Source organism: Manis pentadactyla, chromosome 11 (assembly GCF_030020395.1).
Source record: "Manis pentadactyla isolate mManPen7 chromosome 11, mManPen7.hap1, whole genome shotgun sequence".
Classification (NCBI taxonomy): domain Eukaryota; kingdom Metazoa; phylum Chordata; class Mammalia; order Pholidota; family Manidae; genus Manis; species Manis pentadactyla.
Genome location: NC_080029.1, coordinates 98,293,921 through 98,320,782, shown reverse-complemented (window position 1 = coordinate 98,320,782; position 26,862 = coordinate 98,293,921). Strand labels below are relative to the sequence as shown.

At 37.2% G+C, this 26,862-nt stretch overlaps 1 protein-coding gene across 5 annotated transcripts in view; it reads right to left on the bottom strand.

The window, feature by feature from the left end:
* GALK2 (galactokinase 2) overlaps positions 1 to 26,862 on the bottom strand; it is a 186,577-nt gene that overhangs the window by 128,779 nt on the left and 30,936 nt on the right. For 2 of the 5 annotated variants that reach the window (XM_036895132.2, XM_036895136.2), the window contains exons 2-4: positions 7,324 to 7,412; positions 4,908 to 5,031; positions 93 to 183 (exon numbers count right to left, since the gene is read on the bottom strand). In XM_036895132.2, the coding sequence (XP_036751027.2) occupies positions 93 to 183; positions 4,908 to 5,031; positions 7,324 to 7,412 (304 nt within the window). Of the gene's footprint in view, positions 1 to 92; positions 184 to 4,907; positions 5,032 to 7,323; positions 7,413 to 15,985; positions 16,213 to 26,862 lie in introns of those variants that run through there. The other 3 variants (XM_036895134.2, XM_036895135.2, XM_036895137.2) reach the window with 3 other exon arrangements.

Genomic DNA, 26,862 nt, shown 5'->3' with positions numbered 1-26,862 from the left:
AAAGGAAACAAAAATGATGTAGTAAATAAAATTAATCTTGATATATACATCATAAGCTCAAGTGCTAGTAGGGGCATTATGAACCAATTTACCTGAATTCCTTTAAATCCACATAGGAAGTAGTTGTGCCACAGAAGCTTGGTTTTGTCAATCTCAGTGTTATTAGCACTAGTACTGAAGTCCCTGTAAAAACAAGATGCCATTAATTTCAGCCTAGAGGCTTTGTACTGCAAAATCAATGGCTGGCTGCTGCCATCTTGTGCCAAGACAATGATACTGAAATTTCATGTTTCATTTACTTTCAAGATACATACTTCATAGCCCACCCCAAAACAACAAACATCTCCAGCTGTTAAAAGCTAAGAGAAGAAGTTAGAGTGACCATAATAACTAAACTACTTCCAACAGACCCTTATTAAAAGGAGAGAACCAATATATTTTAGCATAATCTATACTACATTTTATTTCATGATAGTCCTTGTTAAATTGGTATAAATCACATAAATGCTATCCTCTGGGCCTGCTGTTTGGCACACCTCTATCTGGAACAGAAGTACTCAAAGTCTTCTTTCCCCATATTCTGCTATCTATCCAATTTTACCATCTTCACAGTTTAGGAAAAAGAAGAAACAAACAAAACAAACAATGTTTCTAATGGATTGTAACTCATTGAATAAAATAAGATTCCATGACCATGTTGATATAAAATAATAAATGAATAAATAGCTAAATGAAGGAGAAAGAAAGGCCCTTCCTTGCAGTCGAATGCCAACTTATCTAACAGATGTAGAAGAAATAATGGAAATCAAAGAATCACTATTTTGCAAAATCAATGATAACTGTTTCAGGAAAGAATCATCAAAGGATGGTAAAGATAGCGACTAAAAATTTAATGACAAACAAAGATATTTACATAGACTTAAAGTATTTTGCCTCCAGATACTTACTGCAAAGAGAAAATAGTATCTTATTGCTAAAGAAATCTAGCAGATACCACCTTAACCAAATGATCAAAATTAATACCACCAGTAGAGGGACATTGTATGCCTCCTTGATATGATGCACTGAAGACATATCAGTTGATATGAGGGAATCTTTGTACTACTTTGTGACTTCTTTTGAAAAATTATTTCAAAATGAAAAATAGCTAGATAAGTCCTAGATCAGCCAAAGGACAAAATATGTGAAATAGGTTGGGGGGGTGAGTATCAATAAAAACGTGAGGAAATAAGTAACATTTCCCACATTGAGCTCTCTTCATATAATTTACTAAATACCTACTATGTGTCAGTCACTGTCGTAGGTACCTTCCATGCATTATCTTAACTCAATAACATAGATACATAATCTCCTAAGAAAAATATTTAATGAAGTATGCAAGACATTCAGAGGAATATAAAGGTAAAAGACAAAGGTTTTATATTTTAAGTACTTGTAATTTAGCCAAAACAACATGAACACAAATCACAGTCACACACCATTGTCGTGTGATGGTGTATAATATGAAGTGGGATAAAAGGCCAAGAAGGCATCATTTCTATAGTCACCATATTAGGATGGAGAGGGGAGGCCTTCCTGGAGGCTTAGAGCAGTTTAGGGACACTCCAGGAATATACACAGTATGATTCCAATTCACAGGCACTTTACTGTCACCCACAAAAATTAAAAGACATTGCTGGCAGTTAACAAGACGTCACAGAATTTGGAAATCAGATAAAATTATGTTAGTAAAACCAACTGGGCTCTGTTCCTAGCTAAGCAGAGATCTTGAAAGTCACCACAAAGAAAAGAAAACCAGGAAGAAGTGGAGGTCTGGTAGAGAGGTAAGTGGTATAGCAGGAAAAGTCAGGAAATTTGTACAGATGTGGGAAGTACAATGAGAAAAGTCAAGGGAAAGGCCAAAAAGTGTCAGCTCCTACAGAATTAGAAATATGGCTTAAATCTGTCATTGAAAAAACTTCTAACTAGTTACTTCATGTTTGCTCTTTCCAGCATCCCTGTCTTGGCATTCTGCCTAGCTTTTTCCCAAGGAAAAGCTCATTTTCCCACTAACCCTAATTCCTGCATTTTATCACCCATCTGCTTTCTCTTTTCTTGTACTCCTGTTGTAGAATGCTAAGAAAAAAGTCCTGTAAATGAACAGACATAACTCACTACTTTACACTCATGTATTTTATTCACTCATTTACTTGTTATTCCAACAAATATTTGTCCAGTGTCTATCATGGGTGTGTCAGGCACTGGGCTAAACCATTTACAATAACAATAACATCAAAAAATAAATTCTTAGAGAAAAATTTGACAAAAGATGTACAAGACATGTACCTTGAAAAAAATAAAATATTTCTAAGAGAAATTGAAAAAAACCTAAATAAATGGAAAGATATACTATGTTCATGGATAGGAAAAGTAAATACTGTTAAGATGTCAATACTTTCCAAATTACTCTGTACACTTAGCACCACCCCAATAAAAATCTCAGCATGCTTTTTCATACAAATAGAATAGCTGATTCCAAAATTAATACAGAAATGCAAAAGATTCAGAATAGCCAAAACAAATTAGGAAAAGACAAACAATATTAGTGGATTTACACTACCTGATTTTAGGACTTCTTATAAAGCTACAGTTTTCAGATAGTGTGATGTTGGCATAAAAATAGATAAATACATCAATGGAACAGAATAGAGTCCAGAAATAGGCCCATATATATATTGTTAATTGCTTTTCAACAAAGGTGTCAAGATAATTCAATGGGAAAGGTAATCTTTGCAACAAATGGTGAAAAACAACTGTGTAACCATTTGCAAAAAAAAAATCTTCAATCTTTATCTCATGCCACATACAAAAATTAATTCAAAATGTATCACAGGCCTAAATGTAAGAGCTAAAATTATAAAACTTCTAGAGGAAAACACTGGAAATAAATTTAGTGATCTTGGGTTTGGGAAAGGTTTTTTTAAATATAGTCAAAAACTACAAACTGTGAAAAAAATCAATAAATAGGACTTGATCAAAATAAAAAACTATTATTCTTCAGAAGACATCATAAAGAAAATGAAAATCCAAGCCACAGACTGGATGGAAATATTTGCAAGACATAAATCTGAGAAAGACTCATGTCCACACTATATAAGAACTCTCCCAGGCCAATAATAGAAGCTAAAAAACCTACTTAAAAATGGGCAGTTTGAACAGACCCTTAAAACAAAGAATATTATCGAGATGGTAATAAGTTTAAGATTTAAAACTGCAATGCAATACTACTACACATTTATGAGAGTGGCTAAAAATTAAAAAGATATGTTAGCAAAGATGTAGAGCAAATGGAACTCTCATATACTGGTGGTTGGGAATGTAAAGTGGAACGACCACTTTGGAAAACAGACAAGTTCTTAAAAAGCTAAACCAGACAATCCACTCCTAGGTATGTACCCAAGAAAAATGAAATACATGTCCACATACAGATTTGTATACAAATACTCATAGCAGCATTATTCATAATACCCAAAAGCTGGAAATGATCCAAATGCTCATCAACTGTGAATAGGTAAACAAATTATGGTATCTTCATGCAATGAATGCTCCACAACATTTGGACAATTCTGGGGGCATGCTGCGTATTTCTAGGGTCCCTGGTGGAATGAAGTTCCTTACCTATTATCAAAGGGCTACCTGCCTTGTTAATTCACCTCTGCTTCCCTAATTCAGAATTCATTCTCCATGCTTTTCCACTACCACTCCTGGGATTATTACCCAAATACTCTATCTACATCCAAACCTGTCTCAGGATTGGTTTTTGTTCAAAAATGAGACCGAAACCATATAACCATCATTGTGGGAATAATTGTTAATTTAAGTAAATCAATATGACAGATTATTAAGCACCCAATTTTAAATGTTTACAAACAATGACACAAAATTATATTTGAAATAATGTGAAGTTTTCTTTAAAGGGTCCAATATAAAAGTCAAGAATTATTATATCTTGCACAACCTGGTATAGGCACACAGAAAATATTTGCTGAATGAACGAACATTACTGTAGGCAAACTGTCCAGTGAACAAAAGCCAAAAATATAACATACAAATTATATACCAAAATCCAAAATCTTTTTTTGTAATTAGCAAATCAAATCATCATAATACATTATAAAGAAGTAGGGCTCATCCCAGGAATGCAAAGACAGTTCAACATTAGAAAATCCAGCATATTTTTTTAACTGATCTTCAATACTGAATAGACATTTAATGAAATTCAATACCCATAATTATTTTTTAATCTTAGCAAGCTAATAATTTTAAAAGAACAAAAAAAAAGTATGTCCTTAAGTTTAATAAAGCTTATGTACTAGATAATTACATCTATTATGCAACAGACTCTTAAGTCTAACACCAAGGCTAGAACAATGGAGAAGAAACAGTACTTGAAGTCACAGTTTACAATTTACTTACAGTTTACTGAGGGATACAGGCAAACAAGCAGATAATGATAATATAGCATGGCAAGATGCTATTACAAGAGAATTAGATGATGCCTTAGTAACATAAGAAAGGCACTACCCCTGACTTTGCTGAAGATAGTTACCTCAATAGATGATAGAAACCTTCTGGGCAAGGACAGAGTTATTTTCATCTTTGTATAACCCAGTATCTAAAACCATGTCAGACATGTAATGTCTTCATTGAATGTTTCTTAAATGAATGAGCAAATGAGAAAAGTGAATAAATATTGAATAGTAGCCTTAGATGCTTTTGGAAGTCAGATATAAATTTTCAACAAATTAAATGATTTAATATAAATTTGATGTCTCTTAGATCTCCAAAATTTTGTACTCTTTGGGTATAACAACACACACACACATACATACACACCATTACACACAACAGCAATCATAAACACTCACAAGTACAAGGGATTTGTTTTGGCCAATTGGAGAGTGTGTGTTTTCACAGGTTCCACAGCTATTAACATATCTTGTTCTATAGCCATTGGAAGAACAGAATATCCACAGTAGTCTATATGCTCTCCTAGAAAAAAGAGAAAACACTTTTTATCACTATAGAATATGAAATAAGAAAAACTTAAGTAAATTGGCATACAGGAAAAACTTAACCATAAGCCAGATTTTAACAGAAAATAAAAATACTGTGGGTAGAAAGTTACTCAGTTTTGTCTCCCAAATATCTAAGCCAAGAACTTCTGCTAGCATAAGTATATTAGTTGTTGCTTTCTGCTAATTTTTAGACTTCTTTAAATCATCACAATTTTTTTTTCCACTTTCTAATTCATAATGATCATCTTTGAATATTTATGTTTTGTGACAAGTTATGTGGAGCATTGAGAAAACCAGTATCTCCTTTCTCTGTTGCAATATTCTTTTGGGCCAGTCTCCTCAGGCACAGCAATAAAAGCTAAAATAAACAAATGGAATTACTTCACACTGAAAAGCTTTTGTACAGTAAAGGAAACTATCAACAAAATGAAAAGGCAATCTATTGAATGGGAGAAAATACTTGCAAATCATACATCCAATAAGAGATAAATACCCAGAATACATAAAGAACTGACACAGCTCAACACCAGAAAAACAAACAATCCAATTAAAAAATGGACAGAGGGCCTAAAGAGACATTTTTCCAAAGAAGATGTATAAATGGCCAACAGACACGTGAAAGTATGCTCAGCATCACTAATCATCAGAGAAATGCAAATCAAAACCATAATGAAATATCACCTCACATCTGTCAGAATGGCCAGTATCAAGAAGAAATAACAAATGTTGACAAGGATATGGAGAAAAGGGAACCCTTGTGCACTGTTGATGGGAATGTAAATTGGTACATCCACCATGGAAAACAGTATGGAAATTTCTCAAAAATGAACCAAAAATATCATTTCTGGTTATTTACCCAAAAAAGAAGAAAACACTAATTTAAACAACATATATGTACCCCTGGGTTCACTGCAGCATTATTTACAGTAGTCAAGATATGAAAGCAACCTAAGTGTCCATAGCTAAATAAATGGATAAAGAAGATGTGGTGTATATATATATACATACATATGCATACATTAGAATATATTACTCAGCCATAAAAAATAATGAAACCTTGCCATTTGCAACAGCATAGTTGGACATAGGGGGTATCATGCTAAGTGAAATAAGCTAGAGAAAGACAAATACCATATATGTGCAATCTGAAAAACAAAAATGAATGAACAAGCAAACAAAAAAACAGAAACTCATAAATAGAGAAGAAACTGGTGGTTGCCAAACAGGAGGAGGGTTGAGGTATGGGTGAAAATAGGTATAAGGGATTAAGAGGTACAAACTTGAGATTCTAAAATAATTAAGTCACAGGAATGTAAAGTACAGCATAGGGAATATAGTCAATAATACTGTAGTAACTTTGTATGGTAACAGAGAACTAGATTTCTCATAGTGATGATTTTGCAATGTATATAAATATTAAATCACTGTTTTACACTTAAACTAGTATAATATTGTATGTCCACTACACTTCAATAAAAAAAATTTTTAATGGACAAAATTAGCATTAATAATACAGATGGAAATGATGAAAGTGTAGTATGTTCCTTATGTGAAAGTTTCTCTTGCTATAGTAGATTTATGTGAAATATTCTATTTTTTCAGTTCTCCTGGAAAAAATTAAGGAAAAAAAGTAGTAACAAAAATTTGCATCTTACAAGGGAGGAAAACATTAAGGAAGTATTTTTTTTTGCTTGAAGTATAGTTGATATATAACCTTATATTGGTTTCAAGTATACAACACAGTGGTTCAACAGTTACCCGTATTATTAAATCCTGACCCCCACTAGTGCGGTTACTATCTAGCAACATAGTTAGATGTTATAGAAATGATTCTGTACAGAAACAGCTACATTCTTCATGCTGTACTACCATCCCTGTCACCAACTTATATTATGATTGAGAATTTTCATGCCCCTTTATTTATTTTGTGCCTCACCCTCCCCACCCACCCACTCTAAACCCTCCCCCATGATTACCACCCATCACCTCTCAGTGTCTGTGAGTCTACTGCTATTTTGTTCATTTTGTTTTGTTTTGTTTTTAGATATCACAAATAAGTGAAATAATATGGTACTTGTCTCCCTCTGCCTGGGTTATTTCACTGAGCATAATACCCTCCAGGTCCACCCATGTTGGCACAGATGGCAGGATTTCTTTTTTTTAAGGCTGAATAATATTCCATTGTGTATATGTACCACTTCTTCATCCATTCACCTGTTGATACACACTCTGATTGCTTCCATAGGAGAAGGAAGTTTTGGAATACCTATTATGTTGACTCTTCCTGGTGCTCGAACATAAAACTTGGGAAGGGATCCAAACTTAGACTTAAACATCTCCTTTAGCTTCAGCAATCTGAAAACAAGAGTAGAATATTTCAGAACAAACATGTAATGGAAACACTTGTAAGATACACACACACACACACACACACACACACACACACACAAACTTACTTCATAAACCTCCCACTATTAATTATGCCTAAAAATAAAAGCAAAATCTTTTACTGACATACTTCCTTGAAAACCCCAGAATGAAACAATACTGTAAACCCCTAAGTGACACAAGAGTATAACTGAGAACAGAGAACAGTAAAAAAGTTAAGATTTATGTATCCAATAGAAAACCTATTTCCTTCAATTATGAAGAACGTAACTTTCTAAGAACATAATGTTTTTATTATATTTAGAAAAGCATCTGTTTATATTGAAAGAAGTAGCATGGGGTAGTATATCAGTTTCCTAAGGCTGCCATAATAAAGCATCATAAACTGGGTGCCTTAAAACAACAGAAATTAATTGTTTCACAGTTCTGGAGGCTAGAAGTCCAAAATCAGAGTGTTGGCAGGTCCAAGCATCTCAGAAGCCTGCAGAGGAGAAGCCTTCCTTGCCTATTTCTAGTTTCTGGTGGTGGCCATCAATCCTTGGCATTCCTTAGCTTGCAGCTCTGTCACTCCAATCTCTGCTTCTGTCATCACATGGAATTCTCCCTGTGCATCTATCAGTGTCTCTGTCTTTCCTTCCCATAAGGACACCAGTCTTACTGGATTAAGGCCCACCCTAATTCTGTATGACCCCATCTTAAGATAACATAAGTAAAAATGCTAGTCCAATTAGAGTCACATTCCAAGTTCCATGTGTACACAAATTAATGGGGGTGACACTATTCAACCCTGTACAGGTAGTCAAATGAAAACTAAACTGGGTATCAAGAGACCTTTAATCTAATTCAAAGGAGCCTCTAATACAATGCCAAAGATTGGCAAATCATTTTCCCTAGTTCTCTCTTCTTTAAAATTAGAGAACATGAAAAGATATTCTGCATAGGTCCTGTCTAGATACAAAATTTTTATAATAGATTTAATACTTTTATCCTGCTGAAGCAACTAAAGCCACTTCTATGAAAACCCCCACTGTTTATAGTTCCACATCACATTGTGTCTGAGTAATAACAGCAGTATTTACTAAATATTTATTAAATCCTATCATATGCAAGACACTCACTAATTAATTAATGGATTTTAAAGATTCATTAAGACTTCTGGGAAGATGGTGGCATACAGAGAGCTTGAACCCACCTCCTCCCACCTTCACACCATATTTAAACCTACACACAGAGCAATGCTAAAAACTGAGCGAGGACTGAGTGAGCACCACCTGCACAAGGAGGGTTAGAAAGATCACATAAAAATGGCAGGAGAGATGGAGACACAGTAACAGAGGGAACCTCACCCCCCGCACAGCTACCTACAGAGGAGAGGGCTATCACTGAGGGACCTGGACACTGATTCCCTGCCCTGAGGCATAGAAAAAAAGCCACATTTTAAAGTGCATCTAGACTATAAGTGACAAAACTGGGTTTATAGAACTAAAGCACCTGCTGTTGGGCAGGGGAACAGCTGGAACTCTCTCCCAGTTGGAGGTCTGGAGAGCACCATTTTTTTTGCATCCCATCCCCACACTGACAGTGACTTGGGGAGCAGGGTGGGGATGCACACACCAGTTTCAGACTTGGTCTAGGTGGCTTCACCCACACCCAGATGTGTCAGCCTGAGAGCACATTAAGGTCACAGCTGCCCCAAGGGCACAGAGCTGGTAACTGCTGCTGGGAGAGGTATCACTGTGATCACTGAAGGATCTGGACATAGATCCCCTGCTCTGGGGCTTAGAAAAAAAAAGCCACACATTTTAAAGTGCTTCTGGACTGTAAATGAAAAAAATAAATAAAGCAATTTATAGAACTAAAGCACCTGCTATTTGGCATGAGACTAGCTAGAACTCTCTCTAGATCAGAGGTCTGACAAGTGACACTGTTTGCACTCCTTCCCCACATTGATACTAAACAGAGAGGAGGGATGGCATGCACATACCAATTCTGGATTTGGTCTAGGCAGCTTCACAAGCCCCACCCACATCCAGACACATCGGCCAAATAGTGCATTTCAGAGCTGGCTGCCCAACAGGACAGAGCCCGTCACCAAAGGTACTTGAAAAGTGTACCCTGGCCAACACTGAACTGTGGATGCTGACCCAGTAGCTTCAGGGGTGAGGCTTCCTCTGGGAGCCATGCCTGGGAATAGGACTATGAGTGTGGAGCTGGTCACTACCCACTCCCAGAAAAATGGAGCTGAGCCACTGCTGCACTGCATGCATGGATCTGGTAGCTTAGAGGAATGGCTGGGTCCACAGCCTTGCTGCCAGCGTGAACCCCATTGGTATCCACTTAGAAATCCCTTGAATTGGAACTCTCTGACTATGCCGCCCTCCAACCATGCTCTGAGAGCCCTAATACCAAAACATCCCCAGCTTATGCTCACTAGGCTTCCAGGCAGCCAGACAAAACCACTAAGCACACACAATTTTCCCTACACAAGGCTAATCATTCAAGACTCAGAGAGGTAGCCTTTACACTATTTCATAGAATTTAGCACAGAAAGTCAAACAAAATGAGGAGACAGGAACATGGTTGAAACAAAAGAACATAAAAAAACACAGAAAAAGAAAAAAAAAAAGAGTTAAGCAATCTACCAGATAAATGAGTTCAAATTAATGATTATAAAGATGCTTACCATACTTCAGAGACAAGTGGAAGAACTTGGTGAGGACCTCTACAGGCAGACAGAAAATATAAATCAGAACCAATCAGAGATGAAGAATACAGCACTTGAAATGAAGAATACACTAGAGAGAATCAACAACAGAACAGAGGATGCAGAATGGGTGTCTTGGAAGACAAAGTAATGGAAACCACTCAAGCCGAAGAGCAGAAAAAAGAAAAAAAAAAAAGAAATGAGAATAGGTTAAGGGAGCTCTGGTACAATACCAAACATCCAAACATTCACACTACAGAAGTCAGAGAAGAAGAAGAAAGAGAGACAGTAGTAGAAAATTTATTTGAAGAAATAATAGCTAAAAACCTCCCAAACCTAGGGAAGGAAACAGATATCCAGGTCCGGAAACAGAAAGCACAAATCAAGATAAATCCAAGGAGTCCACAACAAGACACATCATAATTAAAATATTAAGGATCAAAGACAAAGAGAAAATCTTTAAAAGAACAAGAAAAAAGCAACAAGTTACTTACAAGGGAAACCCCCATAAGTCTACCAGATGATTTTTCAGCAGAAACTCTAATGACCAGAAGGCAGTGGCATGATGCACTTAAAGTGCTGAAAGACAAAAACTTCCAATCAAGATTGTACTACCCAATAAGGTTATCATTCAGAATGCAGGGGGAGATAAAGAGCTTCAAAGATAAACATAAGTTAAAAGAGTTCACCACCACCAAACCAGACTTACAAAAAATGCTAAAGGTTCTTCTTTAAGAGGAAACATTCTAAATACCTAGGAAAAAACCTAACCAAATAAGTGAAAGACCTATACTCTGAAAACTACAAGACACTCATGAGAGAAATTAAAGAAGATACCAATAAATGGAAACACATCCTGTTCTCATGGGTAGGAAGAATTAATATTGTCAAAATGGCCAACCTGCCTAAAGCAATCTACAGATTCAATGTCATCCCTATCAAATTACCAATGGCATTCTTCAAAGACCTAGAACAAATAGTTCTAAAGTTCATATGGAACTACAAAAGACCCCGAATAGCCAGAGCAATCCTGAGAAGGAAGAATAAAGCTGGGGGGATTATGCTCCCCGACTTCAAGCTCTACTACAAAGCCACAGTAATCAAGACAATTTGGTACTGGCACAAGAACAGATCCATAGACCGATGGAACAGGCTAGAGAGCCCAGATATAAACCCAAGCACATATGGTCAATTAATATATGATAAAGGAGTCATAGACATACAATGGGGAAATGACAGCCTCTTCAACAGTTGGTGCTGGCAAACCTGGACAGCTACATGTCAGAGAATGAAACTGGACCATTGTCTAACCCCATACACAAAAGTAAATTCGAAATGGATCAAAGACCTGAATGTAAGTCATAAAACCATAAAACTCTTAGAAAAAAACATAGGCAAAAATCTCTTGGACATAAACATGAGGGACTTCTTCATGAATATATCTCCCTGGACAAGGGAAACAAAAGCAAAAATGAACAAGTGGGACTATACCAAGCTGAAAAGCTTCTGTACAGCAAAGGACACCATCAATAGAACAGAAAGGCATCCCACAGCATGGGAGAATATATTCATAAATGACAGATCCGATAAAGGGTTTATATCCAAAATATATAAAGAGTTCACACACCTCAACAAACAAAAAAGCAAATAATCCAATGAAGAAATGGGCAGAGGAGCTGATTGGACAGTTCTCCAAAGAAGAAATTCAGATGGCCAGTAGACACATGAAAAGATGCTCCACATCACTTGTCATCAGAAAAATGCAAATTAAAACTACAATGAGATATCACCTCATACCAGTAAGGATCGCCACCATCCAAAAGACAAACAACAACAGATGTTGGCGAGGATGTGGAGAAAGGGGAACCCTCCTACACTGCTGGTGGGAATGTAAATTAGTTCAACCATTGTGGAAAGCAGTATGGAGGTTCCTCAAAAAGCTCAAAATAGGAATACCATTTGACCCAGGAATTCCACTCCTAGGAATTTACCCTAAGAATACAGCAGCCCAGTTTGAAAAAGACAGATGCACCCCTATGTTTATCACAGCACTATTTACAATAGCCAAGAAATGGAAGCAACCAAAGTGTCCATCAGTAGATGAATGGATAAAGAAGATGTGGTACATATACACAATGGAATATTATTCAGCCATAAGAAGAAAACAAATCCTACCTCTTGCAACAACATGAATGGAGCTAGAGAGTATTATGCTCAGTTAAATAAGCCAGGTGGAGAAAGACAAGTATCAAATGATTTCACTCATCTGTGGAGAATAAGAACAAAGAAAAACTGAAGGAACAAAAGAGCAGCAGACTCACAGAACCCAAGAATGGACTAACAGTTACCAAAGGGAAAGGGACTGAGGAGGGTGGGAGGGAGGGATAAGGGTGACGAAAAAGAAAGGGGGCATTACAATTAACATGTATAATGTTGGGGGGGGGACACGGGGAGGGCTGTGCAACACAGAGAAGACAAGTAGTGATTCTACAGCATCTTACAACGCTGATGGACAGTGACTATAATGGGGTTTGTGGGGGGGACTTGGTGAAGGGGGGAGCCTAGTAAACATAATGTTCTTCATGTAATTGTGGATTAATGATACCAAAATTTTAAAAAAAAATTTTAATATTAAAAAAAATATTAGTAAATTTAATCCAACATACATTATTTTATAATATATGTGACCAAATAGTTAAGGAATATGAAGAGAGTACCAGGAAATCTGTTGACTAGATAGACTAATAGTATAAAAGGGAAAACTCTGTGACTCCATGATTCTTTCAAAATATGCAAAAAACATCTATAAAATTCAATAGCTATTCCTGATTTTTAAGTAAAATTGAAAAAAAAACCTCTTGGCATGCTAGAAAAGAAGGAAATATCCTAAATTCAATAAAGGCTATTTACCTTTATTATATAGGTAATCATATTTGATGACAAAAAATTAGAAGCTTTCTCATTAAAATCAGAATCTAGACAAGGGTAAAATTCACTCAACATCACTCAAAAGTGTATATTAAGGATAAATATATAATGTCTACATGAAATAAGACATCATTAAGTTAAAGGAAAAGTACTAGACTGGGAACAATATACATGTAATATATATAACACAACAAATGATTTATATCCCAAAATAGGTATGCTCTTACAAAAAACATGTACATAAAGAAAGAACTTCTGAAAACTAACCAAATATAGACAATCTAATAACATCTTTTTCAGCAGCATCATTTGGCAGAAACTATCAAAATTTTATATGTTTGACCCTGATTCCATTTCCATGAATTAGCTAAGGAAACATTCACAAAAATGTTCAAAAATATATGTACAAAGACATTTACTGCAGCGTTGTTTGTAAGAGTGAAAAATTAGGAAGTCAAATGTATACTCTAAATAACTGAGTAGTTAAATAAATTAATGCTACTCATGACATGAAATATTCTCATCCCTTAAAAACAATGAAATAAATCTGCATGGAGTGATATGCCAGGATATCTGAGAAATATTGTTAAATGAAAAATGTGACAGAAAAACAAATATGATTTCTGTCTGAAACAAATAACATACATGGATATTATAACATCATTTTTATAAAAAATGGTAACTATATTATGAGGATACAATGATATAAACCAAATAGATGATTTCTAAGCAGGGAAGTAAAAATTGATAGCACAGGACAGGAATCAGAGAGTATATGATGAAAGGGAACTTTAGGGTTTTCAGTCTTTACTGATATACTTTTAAATAATTCAAATCTTTTATATTTAAGAATACATTCATACAGCACCACTATTCATAGACCCAAAAGCTGGAAATACAACTGTCTATCTACTGATGAAAGTGGTATATCCATACAATGGAATATTATTTGGCCACAAAAAGAAATGGCATACTGATACCATGTTACAACACGAATGAACCTTGAAAACATTAAGTGTAAGAAGCCAGTCACCAAAAAAAGTAACATATTACATAATTTCATTTATTTAAAATATCCAAAATGAGCAAATCTATAAAGACACAAATTACATTAGTGGTTACTTAGGACTTGGGGTTGGGGAATGGCAGGTGAGGGCAGGAGGTGATAGCTTAAGGGATACAGGGTTCTTTTGGGAGGGTAGTAAAAATATTCTAACTTTGATTATAGTGATGGTTGCACAACACTGTGAACATACTAAAAACTAAAAACTAATTTTAAATAAGTGAACTGCATGGTGTGTGAATTATATATCAATAAACTAAAATAATAATAATCCAACAATTTAAAACTTAACCCCAAAGAGAAGGAAAAGAGAAGAGACTCCACTGCTAAGAACGAAAAGCCAGAACAGTGGAATTTGAATTAGTCTTAGAACACAGGGAGTATGCAAGATTTGGATACAGAAAAAAAAAATTACATCTTCTATTTCTGCTTTATTTTCATATAAACAGAATTTAAAAAAGTTTACTGAAATGTATAGGGTGGTTGACTAATGCCTTTATTCAGAGGCATTATCTGACTACTACTATGAGCCCTTCTGTGGCTAGCACAGTAAATATTAATAATAAATATTTGTTGCATGAATATTGTAAAAGTCATAAAAGGCAAGAAATAACTCTAAGGAAATTTATAAACAATTGTTCACTTCTAGTACATTCCCCTTCCCCCACAAGGTTAACTATAGAAATATTGAGCATTTTGATTAAATTAATGTAAAACAGAAACCCAGAAGAAATCTATACATGTGGATATGTTTTAAGTCAAAGACTAAACTACAAGGACCCAGATTATTTTCATGGAACAAATTCCTCATGAATCTTATTTGAGCCATATATTTAACAATGTGTCCTAATTCATTCAAATATATAAGGGCAACAGTACTGTGCAAAGACTTCCAGAGACATTCATAAGTAGAGAAAAGTCGTGCTGGGCTCCATAATCAAAAATTATATTTCTTCCTGGTAACTAAAAACCCATTTGTTCGCTGGTATAAGGATGAAAAAACATTTGCCAGTTCTAGTAAGTTATAATAACGTCAACTGTCACATGACAGTAATAAACCAGTAAGTAGAGAGAGCTTGAGGACTGAATGCTAGGGGAAAAAGTTAGGGAAACAGTAAAAATTAGAGAACAGCAAAGGAGAAGAGAAGCCAACCTCCACATAACCTGGAGCCTCAGATTGCATTCTTTTTAAGTTAGAGGTTTTTTCTTTAATTAAGCAGCAAAGGAGAAGAAAAGCTATAGTGCTAATATGTAACAGGATAGAGATTTCATTCTATGAGATTTCAGACCTATGTGAGAATGAACTATTTCTATAAAGTATCTGCAAAATGTCCTCAAATGAAAAGATCCTCCACTAAGCATCACTAAACTATTAGTAATTCTGTAGTTCGGTACTAGCAGCAGATTAATTCCCTAAGTGAAAATCCTTACTTCTATGATTTGTTTAAAAAGATGCGAAAACCAAGGGTTTTCTTTTGTTTCCTGTTTTTTTAGCCAATTTGATTGTTTTAAATGAGTATTTCAGAAAAGAAACTTAAAAAAGCACTGCCAGCTAGCAAGCAAGACAGAGACCAGGGGTTCAGAGTTAATTTGGGCATTTCTGCTACAGCCCATAAGAAAGAGTGCCACCACCTTCAGCAAGAAAAGGAAAAGAGGGATTTGCAAGAATAAAGCAAAACGCACAACCCTTACAGGCGTCAAGGTGTAGCGTTTGCGTTGTGGTCTTTCTTGCAAGCCCAGCCAAGCAGCCTTACAAATTCCCAAGGATTCTGTCCGCTTCTGGGGGCAAAAGCAGAGCCCCAGTGAAAAGCCCAAAGTCCTGGACACTATCTGCACCGCACCAACCCGGAGATTCCAAAGAGCGGTGTCTCCTCTCCCCCACCTGGGATGTTCTGACACCTGGACTCGACGCGTGGCAGGGCCCTCCGTCCCCATATTTCGCTGGATCCTTCTTTCTTTTGTAGTTTCAACTGGTGAAGCAAGACGCCAAACGTAATCACAAGACTTCTGCGGCAAGAGCCCTTTCTTCCGGGCTACAGCGGCCCTCACCCTGCGGAAATCCTGCGGCTTCGCTGAGGTGGCCGCTTCCAGTCGGCCCCGCCTCTGGCTCCTCCTCCCTGGGCTCTGTGCCTCGAGCGCTCCAGGCAGCTGTCAGGTACAGCTTGCTACCGAGCTAGTCTGGGGACTAGCTCGACCCCCTGCACCGGCACTGGCGAAGCTGACTACGGAGGTTTGCTATCTGCCCCCTAGGGATAAGTCTTGACTATACAATTATAACCTGGAGCCTCAGGTTGCATTCTTTTTAAGTTAGAGGTTTTCTCTTTAATTAAACCAGCATTTACAACCCCCAAATAACACCAACATGTTTAGTTATTGCTTCTTATGCGGATTATTTCTAAATCAGACAGTATACATTGATGCAGCACTTGGTTTAAACATATTCGCATTTACTTCTAGAATAAAGGCATTGGTGGGCCTTCACAGAATATAATTAGTCAAAAGTAGAAAACATGTCTTTCAAACTGCAAGAACTCTTACAATCCAGTTCAACCCCTTCAGTTTTTTGTTTATTGGTTGGTTGTTTTTTTTTTTGGCATCATTAATTTACAATTACATGAGCAACATTATGCTCATGTATGTCCCCACCACATACCCCATTACAGTCACTACCCATCAGAATGCCCCTATTTCCCCCTCATCCCTCTCTTCCAACCCATCCTCCCTAGTCCCTTTCCCTTTGGTAACTGTTAGTCCATTCTTGGGTTCTGTGAGTCTCCTACTGTTTTGTTCTTTCAGTTTTTTCTTTGTTCTTATACTCCACAGATGAGTGAAATCATTGGTACTTGTCTTTCTCTGCCTGGTTTATTTCACTGAGCATAATACCCTCTAGCTCCATCCATGTTGCTGCAAATGGTAGGATTTGTTTTCTTCTTAATGCCACCAGTTTTAAGTTACCTAAAGAAATCCCAGATGCCCTCTCTCAAGAAACACCCATCGCCATCCCATCACTCTACCATGTTACAAATTTTCTTTCTGTCATTGTTTTCACAAGTTCTGTACATTTATTTTCTTGCGCATTTGTTTCTGTCTCACCACCTCTACCATCGTTACCACTAGAAGGTAAGCAACTTGAGGGTAGGAACTGTGTATTTCCAGCACTTAGAAACAGTACCTGGCAGATTCGTTTTTTAATCAATAGGTAAGATAAACTGAATGAACAACTGAAAGGTGAAGGGAGTTGCCTAAGGTCACACTGCTAATTATTAGCAAAACTTGAATTAAACTTCAGGTCTATTAACTCTGTAGTGTGCTTTGTACCTCAGAATGCTAACATTAAACCCAAGGGAAGCCAGCTAGCAATACACCTATCCCAAGGTTTCCTAGTTGAGGAAATTTGGGCCAACATGCCTAACATACTATTGGTAGTAGTTTAATCCAGAGAGATTCAATAAAGTGCCACTCCAGAACTTCTATGTGTGTATATTGGGGAAAGGGAAAGGGGAAATGAAGGTTAATGTGTGAATTGATAATATCAAAGTGTAGCTAAAGGGGTGCAGCCCCTTAGCACCCTCTTGGGTTATTACTATAAATGGCATACCATGGAAACAAACTTACTCTGGTCTCAGGGCTACTTTCTCACTATTATTTCAGTCTCACCATATCACTTTCAAATGAGGTGATTATATATATTTTTTTAACCCAAATAAATTCTTGTAGTTTACTCCTGAGTAAGGAGGGGGCATCATTGTCACTCTGTAAATAGACCTGAATGCAGAGAGAACCTAAGTGAGAAAAAAATGTGAAATTTTTAGGAACATCAGTAAATATGGAAAAGGAAAGATCATTTTTTATTCAGATATATTTTAATATGTCCTTTTGTGGACACTGAAAAATAAATTTTGAAGCTTTGAAAATAATACTTTTTAAAAATAGTCTCAAACACATTCTATACAGTATTTTAAAAATGAGCACAACTATGGAAACTTTCATAAAAGAATATTTCCTATTGAATGTGTATTTGATAACCAAATATTAACTTTGCTAAATGAAACCTGATGGTAAATTATTAGTTTGAATCTTAGATATGTTTCTACTGCAATCTCAACAAAACCGATGTAGACTAGAAAGCACTTTATAGAGCAACTAATAAAACTCCCATTCTTTACATAACTGGCCCAAAGAGAAAAGGAAGGGGACAGGGGGGCTGGAATTAAAATCCAGCCTACTTCTGAATGTGTGACCTCTGATGAGACCCCCCCCCAATAAAGTTAAAAGTAAGTTATTGAGCAAAAAATGAAACTGGATCACTGTCTTATGCCATACATAAAATTAAACTCAAAATGAATTAAAGACCTAAATAAAAGACCTGAAACCATAAAACTCCTAAAAGAAAACATAGCCAGTACATTCTTTAATATTGGCATTAGGAATTTCTTTCTAGCTATGTCTCCTCAGGCAAGGGAAACAAAAACAAAAATAAATAAGTGGGACTTCATCAAACTAAAAAGCTTCTTTGTATTAAAGAAAACCACCAAAATGAAAAGGCAACCTACTGATTGGGAAAATATATTTGCAAATTATATAGGGGTTAATATCCAAGTATATAACAAATATATCCAATAAGGGTTTAATATCCATAATATATAAAGAACTCATACAACTCAACACCAAAAAAAGCAAATAACCCAATTAAAAAATGGCAGAGGACCTGAGTAGATATTTCCAAAGAAGACATACAGATGACCAATAGACACATGAAAGTATGCTCAACATCAATAATCATCAGGGAAATGCAAATTAAAACCACAATGAGATACCGCCTCATACTAGTCAGAATGGCTAACATCAACAAGACAAGAAATAAAAGTGTTGACAAGAATGTGGAGAAAAAGAAACTACTGGGAAGGTAAATTGGTGCAACCACTATGGAAAGCAGTATTGAGGTTCCTCAAAAAACTAAAAATAGAACTACCACATGATCCAGTAATTCCACTTCTGAGAATTTACCCCAAGAAAATGAAATCATTAATTCAAAAAAAGATATATACAGTCCTATATTTACTGCAGCATTATTTATAATAGCCAAGATATGGAAATAACCTAAGCATCCATGAATGGGTAAATGAATAAAGATGTGGTATATATATATATATATATATATATAGGAATATTACTCAGCTATAAAAAGAATGAAATCCTGCCATTTGCAACAGCATGGATGGACCTAGAGGGTATTATGCTAAGTGACATAACTCAAAGACAAATACTGTATGATTTCACTAATATGTTGAAACTAGAAAACAAAACAAGCAAACAAAACAGAAATAGACTCATAAACAGAACAGACTGGTAGTTGTCACAGGGGAGGGGGTTGGGAGGATGAGTGAAATAGGTGAAGGGAATGGAAAGGCACAAACATTCAACTATAAAATAAATTAGTCATGGGGATAAAATACAGCACAAGAAATACGGTTGATAATACTGTGGTATCTTTCTTACTGACAGACAGCAACTATGCTTATCATTGTATTTAGTAATGTATATAATTGTCAAATCACTATGTTGTACACCTGAAGCCTATATACTATTGTATATCAACTCTATTTCAATTAAAAAACAAAAAATAAAAAATATTTCCAAACATTGTTTCAACAAATATATCAATATAAAAAATTATTCAGGAGAGGGGCGGAAGATGGCGGCGTGAGTAGAGCAGCAGAAATCTCCTCCCAAAACAACATATATCTATGAAAATATAACAAAGACAACCCTTCCTAGAATAAAGACCAGAGGACACAGGACAATATCCAGACCACATCCACACCTGAGAGAACCCAGCGCCTCGCGAAGGGGGTAAGATACAAGCCCCGGCCCCGCGGGAGCCGAGCGCCCCTCCCCCCAGCTCCCGGTGGGAGAAGAGCAGGCAGAGCGGGAGGGAGACGGAGCCCAGGACTGCCGAACACCCAGCCCCCGCCATCCGGGCCAGAGTGCAGGGCGCTCGATACTAGGAAAACAGGGCAGCAAGAACAGTGAGCGGGCACTGGAGGCTGGGCGACAGAGGACATAAGAAAAGCGCGCGACCATTTTTTTTTGCTTTCTTGCTGTTTTGTTTCGGCGAGCGCATTTTGGAAGTCTTAAAGGGATAGGGACCCCAACACTAGGGAAACAGGGCAGAAAGACCGATGAGCAGAGGCCTGAGGATGGCACCGGAGAATAAAGAAAAACAAACGATCACTTTTTTTAAAAAAAAAATTTTTTTTTTTAATTAAAAACTTTTTTTTTTCTTTTTTTTTTTTTTGGTGGGCATTGTTTTGTTTTGGCGGGTGCTTTTTGGAAGTCTTAAAGGGGCAGGGCGGGTCACTTAATCCAGAGGTAGGGACTCCGGGATCTCTGGGCACCCTAACCCCTGGGCTGCAGGGAGCAGGGAGGCCCCTTACGGAGATAAATAGCCTCCCAGCAGCTCCTGCTCCAAACGAGACTCCACCATTTTGGAGTAGCTGCCTGAGCCAGGCCACGCCCACAGCAACAGCGGAGATTAACTCCATAGCAGCCGGGCAGGAAGCAGAAACCCTGTCTGCGCGCAGCTGCGCAGCACAAGCCACTAGAGGTCGCTGTTCTCCCAGGAGAGGAGGGACACAAACCAACAAGAAAGGAAGTCCTTCCAGCCGTCACTCGTCCCAGTTCTGCAGACTATTTCTATCACCATGAAAAGGCAAAGCAACAGGCAGACAAAGATCACAGAGACAACACCAGAGAAGGAGACAGACGTAACAAGTCTCCCTGAAAAAGAATTCAAAATAAGAATCATAAACATGCTGACAGAGATGCAGAGAAATACGCAAGAGAAATGGGATGAAGTCCGGAAGGAGATCAAAGATGCCAGAAATGAGATCGCAGAAATGAAACAAACTCTGGAAGGGTTTATAAGCAGAATGGATAGAATGCAAGAGGCCATTGATGGAATTGAAATCAGAGAACAGGAACGCATAGAAGCTGACAGAGAGAGAGACAAAAGGATCTCCAGGAATGAAACAATATTAAGAGAACTGTGTGACCAATCCAAAAGGAACAATATCCATATTATAGGGATCCCAGAAGAAGAAGAGAGAGGAAAAGAGATGGAAAGTATCTTAGAAGAAATAATTGCTGAAAACTTCCCCACACTGGGGGAGGAAGTAATCGAACAGACCACGGAAATACACAGAACCCCCAACAGAAAGGATCCAAGAAGGGCAACACCAAGACACATAATAATTAAAATGGCAAAGATCAAGGACAAGGAAAGAGTGTTAAAGGCAGCTAGAGAGAAAAAAGTCACCTATAAAGGGAAAGCCATCAGGCTAACGTCAGATTTCTCAACAGAAACCCTACAGGCCAGAAGAGAATGGCATGATATATTTAATACAATGAAACAGAAGGGCCTTGAACCAAGGATACTGTATCCAGCACGACTATCATTCAAATATGACGGTGGGATTAAACAATTCCCAGACAAACAAAAGCTGAGGGAATTTGCTTTCCACAAACCACATCTACAGAACATCTTACAGGGACTGCTCAAGATGGGAGCACTCCTAGAAAGAGCACAGCACAAAACACCCAACATATGAAGAATCGAGGAGGAGGAACAAGAAGGGAGAGAAGAAAAGAATCTCCAGACAGTGTATATAACAGCTCAATAAGCGAGCTAAGTTAGGCGGTAAGATACTAAAGAGGCTAACCTTGAACCTTTGGTAACCACGAATTTAAAGCCTGCAATGGCAATAAGTACATATCTTTCAATAGTCACCCTAAATGTTAATGGGTTGAAGGCACCAATCAAAAGACACAGAGTAACAGAATGGATAAAAAAGCAAGACCCATCTCTATGCTGCTTACAAGAAACTCACCTCAAACCCAAAGACATGTACAGACTAAAAGTCAAGGGATGGAAAAACATATTTCAAGTAAACAACAGCGAGCAGAAAGCAGGGAATGCAGTACTAATATCAGACAAAATAGACTTCAAAACAAAGAAAGTAACAAGAGATAAAGAAGGACACTACATAATGATAAAGGGCTCAGTCCAACAAGAGGATATAACCATTCTAAATATATATGCACCCAACACAGGAGCACCAGCATATGTGAAACAAATACTAACAGAACTAAAGGGGGATATAGACTGGAATGCATTCATTCTAGGAGACTTCAACACACCACTCACCACAAAGGATAGATCCACTGGGCAGAAAATAAGTAAGGACACGGAAGCACTGAACAACACAGTAGAGCAGATGGACCTAATAGACATCTATAGAACTCTACATAAAAAAGCAGCGGGATATACATTCTTCTCAAGTGCACATGGAACATTCTCCAGAATAGACCACATACTAGGCCACAAAAAGAGCCTCAGAAAATTCCAAAAGAATGAAATCCTACCAACCAACTTTTCAGACCACAAAGGAATAAAACTAGAAATAAACTGTACAAAGAAAGCAAAGAGGCTCACAAACACATGGAGGCTTAACAACACGCTCCTAAATAATCAATGGATCAATGACCAAATCAAAATGGAGATCCAGCAATATATGGAAACAAATGACAACAACAACACTAAGCCCCAACTTCTGTGGGACACAGCAAAAGCAGTCTTAAGAGGAAAGTATATAGCAATCCAAGCATATTTAAAAAGGGAAGAGCAATCCCAAATGAATGGTCTAATGTCACAATTATCGAAATTGGAAAAAGACGAAGAGATGAGGCCTAAGGTCAGCAGAAGGAGGGACATAATAAAGATCAGAGAAGAAATAAATAAAATTGAGAAGAATAAAACAATAGCAAAAATCAATGAAACCAAGAGCTGGTTCTTCGAGAAAATAAACAAAATAGATAAGCCTCTAGCCAGACTTATTAAGAAAAAAAGAGAGTCAACACAAATCAACAGTATCAGAAACGAGAAAGGAAAAATCACGACGGACCCCACGGAAATGCAAAGAATTATTGGAGAATACTATGAAAACCTATATGCTAACAAGCTGGGAAACCTAGGAGAAATGGACAACTTCCTAGAAAAATATAACCTTCCAAGATTGACCCAGAAAGAAACAGAAAATCTAAACAGACCAATTACCAGCAACGAAATTGAAGCTGTAATCAAAAAACTACCAAAGAACAAAACCCCCGGGCCAGATGGATTTACCTCGGAATTTTATCAGACATACAGGGAAGACATAATACCCATTCTCCTTAAAGTTTTCCAAAAAATAGAGGAGGAGGGGATACTCCCAAACTCATTCTATGAAGCTAACATCACCCTAATACCAAAACCAGGCAAAGACCCCAGCAAAAAAGAAAACTACAGACCAATATCCCTGATGAACGTAGATGCAAAAATACTCAACAAAATATTAGCAAACCGAATTCAAAAATACATCAAAAGGATCATACACCATGACCAAGTGGGATTCATCCCAGGGATGCAAGGATGGTACAACATTCGAAAGTCTATCAACATCATCCACCACATCAACAAAAAGAAAGACAAAAACCACATGATCATCTCCATAGTTGCTGAAAAAGCATTTGACAAAGTTCAACATCCATTCATGTTAAAAACTCTCAGCAAAATGGGAATAGAGGGCAAGTACCTCAACATAATAAAGGCCATCTATGATAAACTCACAGCCAACATTATATTGAACAGCGAGAAGCTGAAAGCATTTCCTCTGAGATCGGGAACTAGACAGGGATGCCCACTCTCTCCACTGTTATTTAACATAGTACTGGAGATCCTAGCCACGGCAATCAGACAAAATAAAGAAATACAAGGAGTCCAGATTGGTAAAGAAGAAGTTAAACTGTCACTATTTGCAGATGACATGATACTGTACATAAAAAACCCTAAAGACTCCACCCCAAAACTACTAGAACTGATATCGGAATACAGCAAAGTTGCAGGATACAAAATCAACACACAGAAATCTGTGGCTTTCCTATATACTAACAATGAACCAACAGAAAGAGAAATCAGGAAAACAACTCCATTCACAATTGCATCAAAAAAAATAAAATACCTAGGAATAAACTTAACCAAAGAAGTGAAAGACTTATACTCTGAAAACTACAAGTCACTCTTAAGAGAAGTTAAAGGGGACACTAACAGATGGAAACGCATCCCATGCTCGTGGCTAGGAAGAATTAATATCGTTAAAATGGCCATCCTGCCCAAAGCAATATACAGATTTGATGCAATCCCTAAGAAACTAACAGCAACATTCTTCAATGAATTGGAACAAATAATTCAAAAATTCATATGGAAACACCAAAGACCCCGAATAGCCAAAGCAATCCTGAGAAAGAAGAAAAAAGTAGGGGGGATCTCACTCCCCAACTTCAAGCTCTACTATAAATCCATAGTAATCAAGATAATTTGGTACTCGCACAAGAGCAGAGCCACAGACCAATGGAACAGACTAGAGAATCCAGACATTAAGCCAGACATATATGGTCAATTAATATTTGATAAAGGAGCCATGGACATACAATGGCGAAATGACAGTCTCTTCAACAGGTGGTGCTGGCAAAACTGGACAGCTACATGTAGGAGAATGAAACTGCACCATCGTCTAACCCCATATACAAAAGTAAACTCAAAATGGATCAAAGACCTGAATGTAAGCCATGAAACCATTAAACTCTTGGAAGAAAACATAGGCAAAAACCTCTTAGACATAAACATGTGTGACCTCTTTTTGAACATATCTCCCCGGGGCAAGGAAAACAACAGCAAAAATGAATAAGTGGGACTATATTAAGCTGAAAAGCTTCTGTACAGCAAAAGACACCATCAATAGAACAAGAACGATCCCTACAGTATGGGAGAATATATTTGAAAATGACACATCCGATAAAGGCTTGACGTCCAGAATATATAAAGAGCTCACACGCCTCAACAAACAAAAAACAAATAACCCAATTAAAAAATGGGCAGAGGAACTGAACAGACAGTTCTCCAAAAAAGAAATACAGATGGCCAACAGGCACATGAAAAGATGCTCCACATCGCTAATTATCAGAGAAATGCAAATTAAAACTACAATGAGGTATCACCTCACACCAGTAAGGATGGCTGCCATCCAAAAGACAAACAACAACAAATGTTGGCGAGGCTGTGGAGAAAGGGGAACCCTCCTACACTGCTGGTGGGAATGTAAGTTAGTTCAACCATTGTGGAAAGCAGTATGGAGGTACATCAAAATGCTCAAAACAGACTTACCATTTGACCCAGGAATTGCACTCCTAGGAATTTACCCTAAGAATGCAGCAATCAAGTTTGAGAAAGACAGATGCACCCCTATGTTTATTGCAGCACTATTTACAATAGCCAAGAATTGGAAGCAACCTAAATGTCCATCGATAGATGAATGGATAAAGAAGATGTGGTACATATACACAATGGAATACTACTCAGCCATAAGAAAAGGGCAAATCCAATCATTTGCAGCAACATGGATGGAGCTGGAGGGTATTATGCTCAGTGAAACAAGCCAAGCGGAGAAAGAGAAATACCAAATGATTTCACTTATCTGTGGAATATAAGAACAAAGGAAAAACTGAAGGAACAAAACAGCAGCAGAATCACAGAACTCAAGAATGGACTAACAGGTACCAAAGGGAAAGGGACTGGGGAGGATGGGAGGGTAGGGAGGGATAAGGGGGGGAGAAGTAGGGGGGTATTAAGATTAGCGTGCATGGGAGGGTAGGAGAAAAGGGAGGGCTGTACAACACAGAGAAGGCAAGTAGTGATTCTACAACATTTTGCTATGCTGATGGACAGTGACTGTAAAGGGGTTTATAGGGGAGACCTGGTATAGGGGAGAGCCTAGTAAACATAATATTCGTCATGTAAGTGTAGATTAGTGATACCAAAAACAAAGCAAAAAAAAAAAAAGGGCAGTTCCTGTGTGGTAACCTCCAACGAGTTCTACACAAGGGTATAAAGGGCATATAAAGGTGTAGGCAAAGGGTCTGTTTGTGTTTATACAGAGGATCAAAACCTAATTGGGCTACCCCGAAAATGAACTAAGATACTATATGAAAAAGAACTTCCAACATCTGCACTCTCTGGAAGACTCATGCCAGAAGATGATCATCAAAAAACCCCAACAAAGATCCACGCACTGCTACAGCTGTAGATGCACTCATCCCACCAGTTCCTGGACTTGCCATGGGAATGAGGAAGGAGTTATCTAAGCTGGCCTGTGCATACAGTAAAACAACAAATTTGACTGGATCTATACTGTTGGAACTCAACCAAAAATTTGGAGAAGTGCAAATTGTAGCGCTCCAAAGTCTTACAACTACAGACTATTTACTGTTAAAAGAACATATGGCATGTGAACAGTCCCCAGGAATGGGTTGTTTTAATTTGTCTGATTTCTCTCAGACTGTTCCAGTTCAGTTAGACAATATCCACCATATCATAGATAAGTTTTCACAAATGCCTAAGGTGCCTAACTGGTTTTCTTGGTTTCACTGGAGATGGCTGGTAATTACAGATATGCTTTGGTTATGTAACTATACTCCTATTATGTTAATGTGTGTGCGCAATTTAAGTAGTAGCTTAAAACCTATACATGCTGAAGTTACTCTACAAGAAGATATGTCAAAGAAATAATCAATCTTCCCATGTTTTCTTCCGCCTGCTACTTCTATAGCTTTTCTTCTTCCTTCCTAAT